The sequence below is a fragment of the Carlito syrichta genome, unplaced genomic scaffold (genome assembly GCF_000164805.1).
Source record: "Carlito syrichta isolate Samal-C Ts95f unplaced genomic scaffold, Tarsius_syrichta-2.0.1 Scaffold310619, whole genome shotgun sequence".
NCBI lineage: Eukaryota > Metazoa > Chordata > Mammalia > Primates > Tarsiidae > Carlito > Carlito syrichta.
The window spans coordinates 592,708-611,926 of record NW_007254715.1 but is presented as its reverse complement, the minus strand read 5'-3'; the positions used below and the strand labels follow the sequence as shown (position 1 = coordinate 611,926).

The 19,219-nt window shown below is 37.2% G+C and overlaps 1 protein-coding gene across 8 annotated transcripts in view; it reads left to right on the top strand.

Annotated features, from left to right (window-relative positions):
- ESRRG (estrogen related receptor gamma) overlaps positions 1 to 19,219 on the top strand; it is a 442,062-nt gene that overhangs the window by 278,079 nt on the left and 144,764 nt on the right. For all 8 annotated transcript variants that reach the window (XM_008068383.2, XM_021717735.1, XM_021717732.1 and 5 more), the window contains one exon: positions 9,464 to 9,580. In XM_008068383.2, the coding sequence (XP_008066574.1) occupies positions 9,464 to 9,580 (117 nt within the window). The remainder of the gene's footprint in view (positions 1 to 9,463; positions 9,581 to 19,219) is intronic.

Here is a 19,219-nt window from a genome sequence, read left to right as displayed (position 1 = left end):
ATCAGTTTCGTTTGAATTTGGGTTTTTTTTGAGTCGGGGTCTCACTCTGTCACCCAGGCTGGAGTACAGTGGCAGGATCATGGCTCTCTGCAGCCTCTACCTCCTAGACTCAGGCAATTCTTCCACCTCACCCTCCCAAGTAGCTGTGACTACAGGCACACACCACCACGCCCAGCTAATTTTTTGATATTATTTGTAGAGATACAATCTCGCTATGTTTCCTTGGCTGACCTCAAACTCCTGGACTCAAGCAATCCTTCTGCCTTGGTCTTCCAAAGTGCTGGAATTACAGGCTGGAATTATAAGCCACCATGCCCAGCCAGTTTTATTTTAATTTTTTAACGAGTAATTTGGGGCTAAACACTAAAATGAGGGAATGAAGAATAGAATCACTAAAAATTAAGTTGAGAAGTGAATGTTTCCCGTGAGTCATTGACTTGACCAGACACTGTTGGAGACAGGGAATTCTGAAGGTAATAAAGGTCGTGCCATCAAGGAATATATAGTTGGAACAGGAGGAGGGTAATTCAATAGACTATAAAGTATGTTAAGTGCTAAGACTAAGACTCACCCGAAAGATACATGTGACATGAACTAGTCACACCCATCAAGAACCCCAACTCAGTCTCCTGAGCTCTGAGAGAGTTTCACTGAACAAATGATAGAAGAATCACATGGAGAGAACCAGTAGGAAAGAAAATGCTATTTTCAAAGAACGTCTAGTAATTCTGTAAGTGTCAGACAAATGGTGACTTGGGGTGGGATAGAAACTGACCTGGAACTGTGACAAGAGATAAGATGGGGATGAAATTTTTGAAGAGTTTTGCAAATGCTTTTCTCTCAGTTATAATCGGATTCTACTCAGCAATAAGCACTTCATGAGCTCCAAGGTACTGACAAGAAGTGTTCATGAGGAGATGTTGATGTCTAAAGAATTCATGTAGAAACTTTGGTACTTTAGAAAATGATGAAGTCCTTCTTTTCTCCTCAATATTTGTAAAATATAGCTAAACACCCAGGAGTTGACAAAACAAAAATCTTGCCAACTTTTCTGAGTGAATGGTGTATTTATTTTCACACCCATGAACAAACTTAAGGGAGGTTGTTTTTATAATGGTTCCAAACTCCAGATTAAGGTCTTAGAGTCAAGGTATGAAATAATCAGTAGGACCTTAAAATGTTTCTCTTATTTTTCCTCAGAAGGGGGATCAAAACTATGCATGACTTCAGTGCATTTATTTAATACCTTTATTGAATGTAAGTCTTACAATGACATAAAGCAGATGTGATTATACCTCTTTTGTTCTTTAGCAAACCGAGCGTAATAAAGGTAACTAGTTCAAATTCACACAGACAATAAAATGGCAGAGCTGGAATGTGAACCTAGGCCTGCCATTTTCTTTTTCCCTCTTTTTTCCTTCTCTCCCCTCACTCATTTCTCCTCAGATGTTTTTCTCAACTATATGCAAAGTAGTATGCTAAGGATGGACATGCAACAGGCATTCAATAATGTTTCCCATCTTCTCTTTAAGATGAACATGCACAATGCCTAGTGGTTAGTTAATAATTGTAGAATTAAAGCAATAAAGGAATGGACATGTTTATACATTTGGGGAAAACTGAGGCAAGATGTATCTCATTTAAACTAGAAAAAATCAAGGCTAAGTAATTGCACCTAGTTTACGGCATTTTAAGATAGTAATCTTTTTTTTTTAAAGTCTGAGTCTCACTGTATCACCCAGAGTGGTGTGCTGTGGCATGTGCTACCACACCCCAGCTAATTTTTTGATTTTTTTTTTATTGATGAGGTTTTACTATGTTGCCTAGGCTAGTCTTGAATTCCTAGACTCAAGTAATCTTCCCACTTCTGTCTCCCAAAGTTCTAGAATTACAGGCATGAGCTACTGCACCTGGCTGCCCAAATGATTTTTGGATTTTCTTTTCTTTTCTTTATTTTTTTTTGTAGAGATGAGGTCTCACTATGTTGCCCAGGCTGATCTCATACTCCTAGGCTCAAGCAATCCACTCCCCTTGGCCTCCTAAAGTGCTGGGATTACAAGTGTGAAACACCATGTCCTTCTTGTGGATTTCTTTCTGGTCTTTTTCCTTAAAGGCAAAGTGTCATCCATTCCCATTTGAGAATGAGGTCTGAGCTTCACCTTGAAAATGCAGCCATTTTTGTCAACATATGTTTTATGACTTATATGCTATGACTATGACTATCAAAATTTAATCCTGTAGAATATTAAAGAATCAAATAGCAAAAGATTTTTCCCTACACCCATTTATCCTCACCTCAATTTTTAAAGTAGAGTGATTATACAGAACAAAGAACATGAGACTTCAGCATAACCCTGTGTATGAAATTGCTTTGATAAGAGCCAACTGTAACTTTTAACCTGATGCGACACTCCTCTCCTCCCTCCTCAGTATGCCACAACCTACACTTGGCAGGTGGTCTAGGGTCCCAGTAGTAGTCTGACACTGTCATTCCTCATAGTACTTTTGGGAATCCTCTTTTAGAGCCTGAAGCAGATTCTCAAATAGCTGCAGTGGTGGCAGATCTTTGACCTTTGAGGGTAGATTTAAAATCTGGACAAAAATTGTTTGGCATCATGTCATAATAAAGAGGGCAGTAGATGTTTTGGGTGAAATTGAGGTATAACACCCCCTCACCCCCAACACACACACTTTATAACTTGTAAAGTGACTCCTTCCAGAGGAAGCACCAACAAAGTTTGGCACCATCCCTTGAGGACAACGATAGTGTCCCTATATAACTTACTTAAAATTTAATTTGGGGTGTAGTCTTTGAAACACAATAGTCCCTTAACTTGTATGTGATTGTTGCAATTATGACTTTAAACAGTTATTTATATATAAGAAATTATTATTCCATGCTATTCATCCCAGGTATAGATAGTATTAATTTCTATTTCAGGTGTAAAAATGAGCAAGACAGTAATTAGAAACAAAGTAACATTAAAAATGAGGAAGAAAGAGAAGTTTTCTCACTGTAAAAATGGCAAGACCTTTAATGCTATACAATAAAGAAAAGGTTTTCTTTCTTTCTTTTTTATGTTTTAAGGCATTTACAACAAAAATACTACAGATTACTGCTGGCATGTTTTCAGTGCTCTATGATTGTGTACCGAGGCAAATCCCATTATTTTTAAATCACTTAATGTTGGAAAACAATTGGATAAACCCCACTCGGAGTGCCCTGTGGGTCATCTCAAGCCATTTGTTTCTGTTAATAAAATTAAAACAATTGTGGGGGGGATATACAGATGCTTTCAAATTGGCTTTACAATTATGATGTCTACATGTGTGAAAAGGAGGGCAATTCTCAGGAACTACATAAATCCAAATGCATCATTACCGTGTGGGAGTGATGTGGATCGGGAGTAAAGATTTGACATATATTTTTATTTTGAGATGCCATGCTAATTTACATCATTCAGCCCTTTCACTGCCATACTGTAAAAGTCCATTAAGTGACTGAAAGGAATATACAAATTATCCACTGGCACTCCAGGCTGGAGTTTTACACACACCCTGTTATTCTATCCGCCAGCTAGCTGCAAGATTCTATTAAGCAGTAAGTGAGAAAATTATATTGCCTGCAAACTAATTGTACAAAAGGCTCTGAAATAAGTAATCAGAGCCCAGGACTTTCTGAAAAGCTGCCAGGAGATATTATAAATTGCTCTATCATTCTTGTCAGCCTGGTTTAAAAACCCAGAGCTTCCATGTTGATTTGGTTCCCTCTGCAGCAGAGCGTACCTCCTCAGCTATTGAAAAAAACTGGGAAAATTCCGGTCATATCATCAGTAGCTGCCCAATTCGTTCCCTGGTGCCACCTAACAAATGTGTCCCAGAAAATAGCAAGCTATAATCCAAGAAAACTCTGTATCTGAAATGAGAATCCTGTGCTGTGAACAATAACTTCTGCATCCTCCTGAATGACTGTCCAGTGTTAACATTCCAGGTGTCCACAGTTGCTACTGGAAATATTTTTTGTCTAGTTTCCACTTTTAGTGAATCGAAGGAAAACAAGTGCCCCATGGAGATCATATGGTCTACTGGGAGTAATGTCTTTGAACCATTACCAAAATAGATGTAACATTGTTACCTCGGTGCTTGGGGCAGCACATTTTTAGGATAAAATGCTTGCTTTATTGAATAGAAAAAGCACCAGGGAAGTTTTTTCAAGGGCAGAATCTCTGTAGACTCTCTAACATGGATCAAAGACTTTGTTGGGTGGGTGATCATAACCAACAACAATGAACTGAGTAACTCAATGGGAGGGCTTGAAAATTAGAGAGATTTTCCTCCAGCAAATAAGTTATTTAGAATGATGTTGATGTTGTTTTTCAAGATGTAAATCAGAGTCACTTAGTGAAATCAAGGTTATCATCCATATATGTCAAGACTTTATTGAAACAGAACATTTGTGAAGGAGACCCGATTCATTGTAAACTATTTCTAGACACTTAAGCTGAAAATATATCATTTGTGAGAATACTTAGGACCAAGTTGTTTTCCTTCCCTTCACAGTGAAATGTTGCTACATTTGCTAAAGGTTTAGGAAGATTCCTTTACCCCAACCTAGTCATTTATTAATTTTTCTCAGCATAGTTCAACCTTTTGCTCTTGTGTGAAGAATTTGCTGACCTTCCTAAACACCATCTCTTTTTGGGAATGCATGTGTGTGTACATGCGTGCTGCATTCCGAACCACTACACCAAACCCTAAGCTGTATTGTTATTTGTTTACATGTCTTGTTTCCTCTATGGATGTGGACTCCTCAAGATCAAGAACGATCTCTCTTTATCCCAGCCCAGCTGTGATATGAAATTCCAGGCTTATTGATAAACACTGAGGATTACTAAGAAATAGGGCAGAGGTCCTTCAAGAATTTATTCTGAAGCACTAATAAAACTTTTCCTACCTTTACATTTCCCTTTGTCACTGAAGAATGTGATGGTTAGAAAGGAAACAAGAGTACTTTTAAAAACATGATCTAAGACTCTCATGTAACAATTTGACAAATTTACTTCTGTTTATTGAAGAAATTTAAAAATCATTATACAACTATTCATAGATGAATAATTCATAGATTTAGATAACTATTATTGAATCTCCTAAATACTTTTTCCAATGTGACTCCAATTGTGAGAGCACCTACTTTGTCAATGATAGTAAATAGTGTAAGATAAAAATTATGTAACACTTTTAGTACCATCTAACTTGTATTTTTATATTTTATTTCTTTTTATTCTTAGCCTATTCAGATTAGGATGCATTTGTATTCTTTTTAAAGCTTCTTATAGATTCTTTTCTCTTTTCCCACTTTAGTCCCAGGAAGATTTTGTATTTTTTGTATTTTTTATTTTTTGCTTGCTCTTTCATTCTTTTGCCACACATTTTTTTCCTGTTTTTGTAAAAACTACCTTTCAACATTTTGAAAATTTCACTAGATTTTCTTCTACTTTTTTGGATTACTTGTGGAATGGCTTTCCTCGTGTTCTTAATATTGCTTCCTAATTGGATATCTAGCTCACTTGATCCTGTGACAGTACTACTTTATAGCCCTATGACTGATACTCATAACCACGACCTTGAGACAATAAAAAAATACTAAGTTGCTTTAAGTTTATTCTTCTACTTATGTACTACTTTTTGTGGAAGGGTTTTTATATGCATAAGAAATGGTCCCTTCTGTGCCTTACCATCTATGGGCAATATGCATGAGAAAGGCACAACAAGATATGGCCTATTTGTGTATGATGAGAGTACCTGAAAAGATAAGAGAACTGAGAATTCATTTTCTGCTGGAGTAGTCTGAGAAGTTTTCATGAACGATTTGAATGGAATTGGAGTTGAACATGGAGCTTTGGAAATAATTTTCAGAAGACAAAAGTGGCAAAGACATTATTCTCAGAGGAAAGTCTGAAGGACACTTAGCAAAAAAAATGAGCAAATCATATTGGCCGCATCAAAAGTTTATGTAAGGTAATGATTTTAATACTGCTGAAAGAGTAGATGAGAGTTAGATTGGGAGAAGGCCTTATTTATGTAAGGTAATGATTTGATTTGATTTTTTCTTCATCTTTTAAAAAAATTTTAATTTTAAATCTGTGGGGTACAATTCAGGGTTAGGTATACAAATGGTCATCGTACACGTAAAGCTTGGGCCTCACTTTTGTCCCCTTTTCCCCTGGCTTGAGATCACATACCCTTTTTGATGGAAGGTGCCCCCCTCCTCTGGCAGTTTCCCACTACTGACAATCCCTTTCTTCTAGTATTATGGTAATTGCTCAGGGTCCGCTTATGAGTGAGAATATGTGGTACTCAGTTCTTTGTTTCTGTGATAGATCACGGAGTATTATAGAGTCTGAGTCCATCCAAATTGCTGTGAAGTTCATAATTTTGTCCTTCTTTATGACTGCATAATATTCCATTGTGTATATGTACCACATTTTTTTTTATCCAGTCCAGCTTTTGATAGGCAGCATGGTTGGTTCCATGTTTTTGCTATTGTGAACCATGCTGCAATAAACATGCATGTGCAGGTATCTTTTTCATAGAGTGATTTGAGTTCCTCCGGGTATATTCTCAGAATGGGGTTTGCTGAGTTGTATGGAAGGTCGATTTTTAGGTCTTTTAGGAATCCCCACACTGTTTTCCACAGATACTATACTAGTTTATAATCCCACCAAAGGTGTAGAAGTGTTACCTTTTCTCCACATCCTCTCCAGCATCTGTTGTTTCTTGAGTTAATGGTGATGGCTATCCTGGTAAAGATTTTAATATTGCTGGAAGAGTAGATGAGAGTTAGATTGGGAGAAGACCTTATTTACTAGTCTAGTATTTTATATTCAATTCAAGAGGGCAAGTGAATTATTGATTTTGTAAAATTAAGGTAATGACATGATCAAAGGGAGAGGAATATGATAACAGTGTGCATCTTGGATCAGGGCGTGTCAGGGTAGCCGCAAAGTGCCCAAAGAGGCGATAACTGCCATAGTCCAGGTGTGAGCTCACACATGCCTGATGTATGTTGATGTGAAGGGTGGAGGTACGATTTTCAAAGAGGAAGTGGAACAAGTCTGAAAATAATGTTGATTATGTTTGTGGTGGTTGGTCATTCTGATAGAAATTTCCAGCACTGGTTTAAGGGCGTGATGCTAGTGGTCATGCCTTTGTACGAGAAAATGAACAAGGTATTACTTCACACAGACTTTTGACGCACAAAAAAGAAGAAAAATACTACTTGAATTTTTTTTCTTTCTTATCCTTCTAACTAGTTGTTGTTCAGTCCTTACTAAGACTGCAATGGCCTAAATTCTTTTAAAATAAGTAATGGGAGAACCTTGTAGAGTGGAAGGATATGGTAGTGGAATGCTAATTAACCCTTAGAAAATTACTAACACTCTTTCAATGCAAAAATAAATGTTCAGGGATAGTTAAAGAAACTGCAGCAGAGTGGCTCATTTAACGTTCAAATGGTGGATCCTTCTGTTCTTATCCATAACCCAGCCAGTCGGGTTTCTTTGACTTATCCTTGGTTTTCTATGAGTGTAGCATCAGTAATATGGCTGAGGAAGGTGACAGTGTATGCTTCTACTGATGCAATTAACATTACTCTTATAATTTAACCTCATGTTAAGAAGTAGTTGCTTTTCTTATATTATAAATGCCCTGGATTAGAATGCTAATTTAGTAAAGCAATTTTGATTGGCCTATCTGAAGTTATAATGTGTTTTCTAAAGTCATGCATACTTAACCAATTTTCAGTAGTTATAAGTGGTTAAGTATTACTTCCTGTTGAATTAGCAGTTGCTGAATAGTTGAGTCTTTGTACAATCCTGCAATCCGCTAATGTGATATTTAATGAGGAGACATCAGTCTGGAGAAAGGTAGTCAATATAAATCAGTGTTTACAAAGTGTGATTAACTCTGAAATATTTCATCAATGCTATGGTCCCAGGCAGACTCTGTGCTAATTACTAGAATCTGCGCATGTTTCAGGGGACTTAGATGGACCCTGAGTATTGCAAACATGGAGCAGCAAAATCGCAATTATGCTCGGACCGTCTCTGATGACAATTTATGCATTTGGTGTGATGACCTCCCCCTTCCCAAGAGGGCAATAAACAGAATGCATTTTCATTAAGATACTAATGCACTTAATCACAAGGGGAAAGGGTTAGGAAGTCACAAAAGACCTTCAAGCACTATGTGACAGAGCTGATAGGGGAGAGAGGCTTTATTTTAAAGGCAGCTTCTTTGGGGAACCGTAGGCAGCCCCAGAACACATCCTGCACACTGTCATTGGCACTAACTGAAAAAATTTGAAGTTTGGATCTTCTTCTGGTTACATACTTACAATTGTAAATATGTAGATACTACCATAAATAATGGAAAGACTAATAGTAAAATACTTGTAGAGCAGTTTTGTTTTTTTAATAACATCATCATGGAACTTGAGTGTTTGTTTTTATTTTTTATTTTTTAAGTAGGAGTTTCATTCTGTCTCCCAGACTGGAGTGCAATGGTGTGTTCATGGCCACCACAGCCTCGATTTGCTGAAGTCAGGCAATCCTTCCATCTTGGCCTTCCAGGTAGCTGGAACTATAGGCGCGTACCACCATGCTTGGCTAACGTTTTTATTCATTATAGAAAAGGGGTATTGCCAAGTTGCCTAGGCTGGTCTTGAACCCCTGGATTCAGGCAAACCTCTCACCTTTGCCTCCAAAGTGCTGGGATTACACCAAGTGAGTCACTGCACCAAGTCTAAGTGCTTGGAATTAATTATGCATATAATACAACAAACATGATGATGATAATCACCATCATCATCATCATCATCATCAATAAGCACATACCAAGCATAGTGTTACATTGTGAGACTCTAGAAAGTGTTGCAGCAACAGCTATGTCATTTCCGTCCTTGCCCTCTAGACGTTTAGCATAAAGTCCCAGATTAGCCTGCTGCTCATTTTTGCAGTGAGGTTTATGTTGTCCAATGTCAGAAAGACAATAAGCTTGATGTGCCAAAGCATTAGTAACCAAAAGAAATCCAGGATTGACTCCAGTTTTGATGTTTGTGTTTTTACAAACAGAATCTACTTTAAAATTTCCTTTGGATCCTCAGATTCTGGAAGACTGTTAATTTGTATGGGTGGACTAAGCAGAACATTTTAATGACTAATTTTAAACTTCGTCTTTCAAAGCACTTCACCAGATGTTTTCTCATTGTTCAATAAATCTGTAGTGATTATATGAGACCATTCAGCTTGATGACATTTCTGACATTCTTCGTAAGTCTCTTGTGACTTTTTGCGGGGGGAGGTGGGACAAAAATATCAGAGTTGGCATTAGTAACTTTGGGACGCTAATGTTTCCTGGGTCTTACAACTCTGACCATTCCTTTTCTTCAAACTCTGTGTTTTAGGCAATATAGAATACAGCTGCCCCGCCACGAATGAATGTGAAATCACAAAGCGCAGACGTAAATCCTGCCAGGCTTGCCGCTTCATGAAGTGTTTAAAAGTCGGCATGCTGAAAGAAGGTAAGGCTCTTTGCCATTATTTCTGTACTTTGGGTTTAATAATAGTGGTAGGGGGCGGGGGAGCAAGAAATTACACCAATGTTAGATAAATCAGAAAAAGATGGGGTAACGGTAAGTATCCTGAATGTGGTGGCAGAGTACTCCTTCTTTACCCTCGAACTTTCTGACACCTCAAGGCTCACTGCTTGACATCGACAGGAAGGGCGAGGTAGGGATGCATCAGCTAAACCACCAGGTATGCTTGACGGTTCTGGTTTTTTCATCTTTACAATTTACAGAAGGCAAAGGGTGAAGATAAACCAAGAGGCTACTATCCTTGATTTTCTGTTTTTTTCTCATTACATAGTTCACAAGATTTTTTTTTTAATTAATCTTGGGGAGCCCAGTGGTGGTGGCTCAGGCCTGTAATACCTGCACTTTGGGATGCCAGGGCGAAAGGATTGCCTGAGCCCAGGATTTTAAGACCAGACTGGGCAACATGGTAAGACTTCATCTCTATAAAAAATTAGTCAGATGTGGTGGCACGCACCTGTAATCCTAGCTACTTGGAAGGCTGAAGCAGAAGGGTCATCTGAGCCACTACACTCCAGCCTGGGTGATAGACTAAGGACACACACATACCACACACACAAATAATAATCTTAGATTTGAAGCATTCTGTATTCCTTTCCAACCATATCTTTTGGACTTATTTTCTTCTGTAAATAATTTGCAATATGATATTAAAATTACTTTTCATTTGCTTTCAGTTGGGGTTAACAACAACAACCACAAAATAGTAACAGTGAACATATATTTTGTGCTAAACAAATTTTTAAGCTCACATAGTTTATAACTGGTGGAGCCAGGGACTGAGCCCATCGACTCTAGCTGCCACTCAGCTATCCTATATATGTCAAAGTTCTTGAAATATTTGTATATTTCAGCATTTCTAGAGAAACTAACATTTCATCTTGGAGTTCGAGTAAATTGTTCTTTTCTTTGGGGAGGCCTACCATTTTGTTTTTGTTCTTTTATGTATCTCTGTAATGTGTGTTTATGCAAATCTACATTTTAGGTATTATATTTAAATTTTTCTGTATCCTTCTCTTCAGAAAATTTTACCAGAGTTTAAAATAAATTCAGTTTTATAAACTAACAATGTTTGGCAGAATATTAGATTACTTAAATATTTAAATATGCTGATTCTGTTGCATCATAGAAATATACTCCGTTGCTGGGGCTTGCCTTACTGGTTTGTATATTCTGTTGTTACTGGAGAGCCTTTATTTTTGTTTTTAAACTTTTAAATACAAATAGACTCAAGTACTAACTAATTCACCATGAATGAACCAAAGTTTCAATGGGTGTGTGGCATACTGGGTCTCATTATTTTTCCTGGTTTGTTCTCATCCCAAGATTTTACTGTGAACAATGTTATAGGATGATGAGTAGTTCAGGTTATATTCAGATACATGGAATTCCCACCATATTTCTCTGCCTAAGACTTGCCCACTAGGAACAAAGAAGACTCTCTTAAATTCTCCTAGTCTTCAACTTTTCTCTTCCCTTGATAAAGAATTATAAACAAATAAGTGTATAACATTATAATAAAGCCTTATAAAAAGATGACCAACATACATGGCAGGGCAAAAAAATATATATATCTAAAACAAGTTTTTGTTTGTAGCATGGTATCATTTATATATATACATATATAGAGATAATGCACACACATATACATACATACATACATACATGCATACAGAGAGATGGAAAGGAGAAAGAATGGTAGAAAGTAGATACATACTGTGTGGCTCTATGCATGGAGAAGTGGGAGGAAGGATACCTAAAGGTAATGACAATGTCACACAGTAAACAAAGACGAGGAGGGGTGTTACTTTTTATTGTATAGCCTTTGATACTCAGGATTTTTCACAGTTAACATGTTTTACATTTATTACTGATTTGCTACATATGTCCTCACATGTGCCAGGCACTCTTCTGGGCTCCAGTGATGCAACAGTGAAAAAGACAGATATGGTTGCTCTTCTTGCTAAAAAAACTTATGTAAAATTGCCAAAGGGCAACCTTGATAAAGGAAACCATACAAATAAAACAACAACAACCCAAACCCCATGACAAAGAGTTTCCCTTTTAGTTAGGACAATGGTGGTAGCTTACTTTTTTGAGGTGGAACACTGTATCTTAACCATTGCCTTAAGCCTTGTAGCATAGTAACAAACAAAACATATTTCCTAATGTAGTGATAAGTGATTGACATTCAATTTTTGGGCTTAGTTATATTTATATTGCCTCTTAGTTGGGCTATAGAGGTTCAAACTAAACTTACATTCATTCAAAAAGGCTTAATTAAAAGTGCTTTCAAATCCTTGAAAGTTGAGGAATCATTATTTATTTATTTATTTATTTTGAGTTGGAGAGTCACTCTGTCACCCAGACTGGAGTGCAGTGGCACGCTCCCGGCCACCGCAACCTCAACCTGCTGGGCTCCGGCGATCCTTCTGCCTCAGCCTGCCAACTAACCAGAACTACAGGTGCACGCTACCACACCCAGCTAATTTTTGATTTATTGTAGAGACGAGGTCTCGCCAAGTTGCCAGGGTGGGTCTTGAACCCGCGGGCTCAGGCAATCCACTTGCCTCGGCCCCCCAAAGTGCTGGGACTACAGGCTGAGCCACCAAGCCAGGCCTAGGAATCATTATTTTTAAAAGGCAGATCAATTTTTTAAAAAAATGCTCTCAAAGTGATGTATCAATGAATGCTTTGTATTGATGTGTCCTAAATTTAGATTTATTTTCAGAAACTAAAGAATGTGGAGACACCCCTCCATTTCCAGGAAGACAGAATTTTTTTAGTTTGATTTTATTACTATCATTTACTCAACTATTTGCCCTTCCAAGCTTAAGAAGGAAGGAGAAAAAATAGTTTCCCCTAAATAATTTTTCCCATTGTAATTTTGAGCAGGAGTCATCCTGAAGGGTGGTTAAGAGTGAATGAAAAGGTGTGAACTCTGTTTAATTAAACATTATTGGTGAGAGTAAATGGGACGGTGCTTATCTATAATTCACACCTCTTCGGTTGCTGTTATCAAGCTTTTGTAGGATCTGTTTTCAAGGGAATTGCTGTTGTTGCTGATATACTCAAATAATAATTCATTTTCCTTTACTTCCTAATGCCCACTTTGATGGCAAAATATCAGTTCTAACACTCTCCTCCTCACCAAATAGAAAAGATGAGATGGTTATGAGTAAATATGGAATAGTCTTTCTTTTATACTTAAAAATGCAATGAAATATTGCATTACATCCTGCATATAAATGCACTATTATGTTTGGCCATCTTCTTGGCTCAAGACTTGCTTTCTAAGCCTGGAGAGAATGATACCGTCTTAAATGTATCTTTATGGATGGAGAGGGATTTCAGTCCCATGCAGTATGTCAGAGATCATGATGTAGTAAATCTATTCAAATGTAAACCTGTTCAATTCAATTACCAGTCCATAATAAAATTTGCTGCTACAACCCCCGTGTTGACCACAGCAGTCCATACAGGCTGATGGCACAGCAGGTCTGGAAATTGACAGACAAAATCTATTTAAACAAAAAAACAACATTAGTTCTAGAATCTGAAATGAAATCAGATTTCAACAGCTTTGATGAGAACCTTCTTTCCTTTAACAGGTATTTTTATTCAACTAGCCAAATCCATTGTAGATAAAGTGTTACATGAGGGAAATGAAAACATATTTTGTTAAAAAGGTTGTTTATAGAAAAATGAGAAGTTTACTCTTTAAAAAATAATAATCCTTAGCTTTATTGATCAGTATTTCTATTAACTGAGGCATATCACTCTGAGAAGGTATCTGAGTGTTGGTGGGAGTGTGAAAAGGAAGTGACTGCCTGTGGGTAATCAGTTCCAGTGACATTATATTGTACATAATTAACTTCTTATAAGATATGCTTTCTCATTAACCAGCAACAGAATTATATCTAAATGAACTAGATTTGATTTTAACATTAAGATTTTTGAACCAAAAAATTGTTTACAGTTGACGCCAAAAAAAAAAACCCCAGTTGTGTCAGACAGAACAACAAAATGCTACACCATAACAAAACTTCAAGTACAGTTGAACAAGTGATCATTTGTTCAAATCCAAGTGGTGGTGCCGTTAGGCATCTTGAAAAATCCCCTTTGTCTTTCTCTCTGCTCTACTTAGCTGGTAAGCATCACAAATGATGGGCCAGCATTATTTTTTTTGGCATTATACCATACTGTATGTCAGAGAAAACCCATCTATTACATGATATCTGGTCTCAACATGCCCTTTTCATTTTTTTCAGGTATTGCTTATTTGAAGGAAAAAACGAGAACTAATCAAGGTGCACCTATAAATCTGGCCAAGATTTATTTTTATTTTGATTCCTCTCCTTGGTTATTTAAAGGCTTTTGTAGGACATCCTATTTTGGTCTGCTCTCTGTCAGTAGCAAACAGAGACATTTTATGAAAGTAATAATTATTTTATTTAGATATAGAATTCACTGGTCAAAGCATTGAAACACATTTTGATGTTTATGGGCACGAGGGGCTTCACCTTGGCAACTCAAGTATTTTTCTTTTACTCTTGTAGGTGAGCAAAAGATTTGCACTTATGCCCATTATATTCTCCAGAGCCTGCATGCCAAAGTGCAGATGAATCAGGGCAACATAGAGGATCAGTTTAGTTATTTCATGCCAATAAATTGTGCTTTTTGCTTTGCCTTTTAAAAAAAGTTAACTTTTTGCTGGTTGCAGTGGCTCATGCCTGTAATCCCAGCACTTTGGGAGGCAGAGGTAAGAGAATTGATTGCCTAAACCCACAGGTTTGAGACCAGCCTGGGCAACATGGAGAGACCTCATCTCTACAATAAATCAAAAAAATTAGCTGGGCATGGCAATGCATGCCTATAGTTCCAGCTACTGTGAAGGTTGAGGCAGAAGGATCGCCTGAGCCCAGCAGGTCAAAGCTGCAGTGACTGTGAGCGTGCCATTGTACTCCAGCCTGGGTGACAGAGTGAGACTCTGACTCAAAAAAAAAAAGTTAACTTTTCTAATCTCCTATTTATCTGTAAAATGATGACACCAGTAATAGTACTTACAAATAGAGAGTTGTAAATATCCAGTAAAATACTGCAGATTAAGTATTTAGCCTACCATGTAGCCTAGAAGACGGATCAGATCAACATTAGCTATTGCGGCCAAAAACAGTAAGAGTCAAGTATTAGGGTCCAGTGGACCTAGGTACAAGCCCTGACTCTGGGACACCTTCTAGACCTGGGCGAGTTACAGAACTTCTCTAAGACTCACTTGCTGCAGCCTATTGATCTGCAAATGTGAGATTTAAGATGGAACTTACCTTGGGAGGTTGTTGCAAAGACTAAGAGATCTAACATAGACGTGGGGTCTAGTACATGGTCAGCAGGAGACACTATGAGCTTGACTTGCTGGACTAACTCAAGTTCATGTAAAATTTGTCATTGTTTGGCGATGTCCATGGCTTTAGGGGTGCCTTTCAAACTTTTTAAAGAAGCATGTCAAAAAGTGAAAATGTGTTCAGAAATTTCGTTAGGAAATTGAGCCTTTAATATCTGACCTTAGGTCAAGTGAAGAGAAGCATCAGTATAAAAAGGGAAAAAAGGTACTTAAACCCAAGTGGAAGTTTTCACTAATGACACTGGAGGTAAAGAATGCTTTTAATTGCTGATTTAGCTTTATAAAGAAGAACTTATTCTTTTGTCTTGAAAGGAAAAGAAGTAAGAGGAGGAAAAGGATGAGGAAGAAGGAAACTAATGTTCTACCAATGAAAATAATCGAATGATATACATTTTAACATGTGCAAGAAGAAATATAAGAGTTCTGTTAAGCTCATAAGTACATTAAAGTTTTTTGGGGGGAGGTTCTGTTTTCATTTTTAAAGACTTTTTTTTTAAGTTAGAATCTTACTCTGTTGCCCAGGCTGTAGTGCAGTGACAAAATCATGGCCATTGCAGCCTCCACCTGCTGGGCTCAAGTGAGCCTTCTGCCTCAACTTTCCAAGTAGCTAAATCTACAGGTGTGTGCCAACACACCCAGCTAGTTTTTTGAGTTATTGTAGAGACAGTGTCTTGCTAAGTTGCCCAGATTTGTCTCAAACCTCTGGGCTCAGGCAATGCTCTCTCCTTTGCCTCCCAAAGTGCTGGAATTACAGGTGTGAGTCAATGTGCCCAGCTTAAAGACTTTTTTAAAAAGTAGTTTTAGTTTCAAAGCAAAAGATACCTTCCCCTTAGAAGGTACAGAGGTTTCCCATATATCCCTCATCTAGGTGCATTAAGTTTTATTGAGGAAATTCTGATATCAGAACGTAATGGGAAAAAAATCAGAGGACAGAAATAAGTTTTAATAAGCCTCAACAAATATTGAATGAACTTCTCCCAAATGTCTGGCAAAACATTGTGCTTTAGCTTTTAATTCTGATTTATCTACTACCTAACAACGTGATTTTGAGCAAAGTCCATTCAACACAAAGAGTCTCCACTTCTCTATGTCAAGGAGTAGGTAGACTACATTCTTTCTCATACTCTCTAAACTAAAATTGTATGTTTTATTTTAAAATGATATGAAGTCTACAGAAACATTATACCAATATATGACATGAAAATATAATATGATGATGATATCAATGAACTTGAAACTACAATAGAGACTGGTTTGATAGATGTGGATAGTGAATTGTGCTATTTTGTAAATTTTGAGTTAATTGAAAATTATTCCAGTCCTTTACATCATTCTAGAAGAGGGGGAAGTATGTTATTTTTTTCAAAGTCAACAGACTGAGAATTGAAGGAACAGTAGAGCAATTAATAGGTAATTAAATACTTAGGAACTGAAGTATTGATTATGTATTTTTGCCAGTGTTTGAAAAACTTTTGCTCAGTATTTCCTCACACTTCCTACCATCTCTTGTCGATATATTGAAGTGCAGTCAGTATAGTTTTATTTCTGTGAGCATCTGAAATCTCATCACAGATTGCTAACAGTCAGATTTTATTTGAAGTTTTGTTGTTACTTTTTAAAATAAAAATATTGACAGCAGTAGGAGAGGAGAAGAACAAGCTTATGTAATAATAAAGACTGTCTATAAAAAAAAAAAACCTCTTTACCCAAATGCCTTTCCTCTGGAGGAAAAGTCATTAAAACAAACAAAACAGCAAAGTTATATGTTTTATTGACAACCATTTTTTATTTTCATATTTGATTTGACCTCTTTAAATTATATTTCTACTATAGGGGGTGCTCTATGTTGTATATACATATTTTTCCCCACTTTTTAAAAGTTCCAAAAATACAAACATGAAGATTCTGGGTAGGCAATGTATGAAATATAGTAGAATTAGGAGTCCTGATGTTTCAGATAAAGTAAAAGCCAAGCCTGCAACTGGCTTTTGGAATGAGACACCACTCATGTGGAAAGGGCACAGGATATTAACTTTTAATAAGACTGTTAAAACTCCACACAGTTTAGAAAAGTGGAGCCCTGGATGTCAGATTCTCATTCAGCTGTTAAGGAACCCAAGGATCAGAGAGTTTTAGTGACTTGTCCAAGGTCCCACTGCAGATAAAGTGGGAATGGGATTAAAAGACATATATCATATTCCCAGGCCTGTTCTCTATTTATGTCTAGCTTTGCTGTAGCTTTGGCCAAGTAAGAGGTCCTTCCTGCCCACACTTAGGTGAATTACCTATATCCCAGCTCAGCAGGCCAGCAGTGGCTGAAATATTCCTTTGGAGGTAGGGGAAATGAGAAAGAGCCTTGGAGATCCCAGGAAGTAACAGAGTTTATGAGTCCAACAAGGGTGCTTGAGCTAAGTTATATGTGTATGTGAAATTCATTAGGAAGGGACTTTTCTTTAGGATTCAGATCTGAAAAAAATAGGACTCTCACCTAGAGTTTGATGGGGCCACTGGAGACACAGATCATGATGGGATCTGTCCAGGCAAGGTTTTTATGGGATAACTGAGCAGACTAGGATATGGGACTGATTGTGAGCTAAAGAAGGTAATGTGTCTCAAGAGCTGTGAAGGTCAAAATGGCAAGGTCGAAGACACTGTGTCTTCAAAGGGTCATGTCATCTATGCCCTGCTCAAATCGTTTGGCTTGACAAATCATTTTTAATCTATCAAGAGTTGCCAGTCTCTATGGAATAAAAGACCATCTTTTGCTGTGACTCATGGATTAACAGGATTGACCTGATGGTTAGGAAATCCTTGAGAGGAAGAAATGATAGGAGTAGGGAGATGGTGGTAATTCCTCTTCTTTCGCATTAGGGGATTCTTTATTCAGAGACACTATTTATTCTGGGATATCTCTTCAGAATCCATAAGAGGTATTTCCTATTTCCACCTTTTAGTTTAGAGAAGGCAAGGGTTTTTTTTGTTTTGTGTGTGTGTGTGTGTGTGTGTGTGTGTGTGTGTGTGTGTGTGTGTGTGTGTGTGCGCGCGCACATGTCAGTACATATATATGAGAGAGCACAGATTTATTCATTTAGCTACCATTGTATCTCTCCAATCAGTTGTCCTGAGCCCCCAGGATATAAGAAAAATTATTCCAGAACTGTTTTGCTGCAACCACAGCTTGAGTCTTGATTTATACATGGCAGTGGGAATCTGAGAGTCTTCTGAGTTTACCCTATCAGCAGGAGTAGCAAAGAGCAACTTACTTGTCTAATTACCCTTCTGTTTCATATTTTCCATTTTAATAAAATGTTCATTTAAAGGGTGTAGCTCTTTCCAGGTAGGTTCTCTTTAAAAAATATAAAGCTACTCAGGTCATTTAGTAACAAGTGGATTTGTTTTTGCTTAGTTAAAGAGCCTGCTTAGTATAATTTATCCTAACAAAATATCTTTTATAAAAACCTCTGAAGAAGACATTGCCAAGGTGATTTTTTTTATCCTCAAGTCTAATATCATTATGCTGCCAAGTCGAAAACAGAAATTATTGGTAGGGAAATTTGGGCTCCTACTGCCTTCAAAAAGCAGAACAAAGAAAAGGAGAAAGCTTTAATGGTATTCAAGGAAAATATTTCTGTGTTAGATGACAGTTAATAGAACTGCATTGACCTCTCTGGTATTTCTTGCACTCTCTGTTGTAATATTATACTAAGAAGCTCCCTCATTAATGCAGAGTATTAAACAAAACTCCCAAGTTATAATAAAAGCAATAGCAAAGAGCACCTTCTTTGTGAGCTTTGTCTTGACATTAGGCCATTCGGGAATGTACTTAAGGTTCCACAAAAAATTTGTTCCATGTAAAGATACTGCCTTACCAGATGGTGATTTTTTCCCCTATTTTGTTGTTATGAAACTTGAATAGTCAGTCTTAAAATGAATAGTAAAGATTTTGAAGGAAAGATTAATAACACACATTCTTGAGAGCTTGATATGCACTAGGCTGTGAGCTATGTGCTTTATTACTTATTATTTTTATTTTGTATTAAACTTTACAGTGACCCCCAATGGTAGGGATTTCCCCATTTCACCGAGGAAAGAGAAGCTTAGAGAGATTGTTACTTGCCAGAGTTCTCACAGTGTATGAGGGAGTCTGGATTCTGTAGCAGGTATTT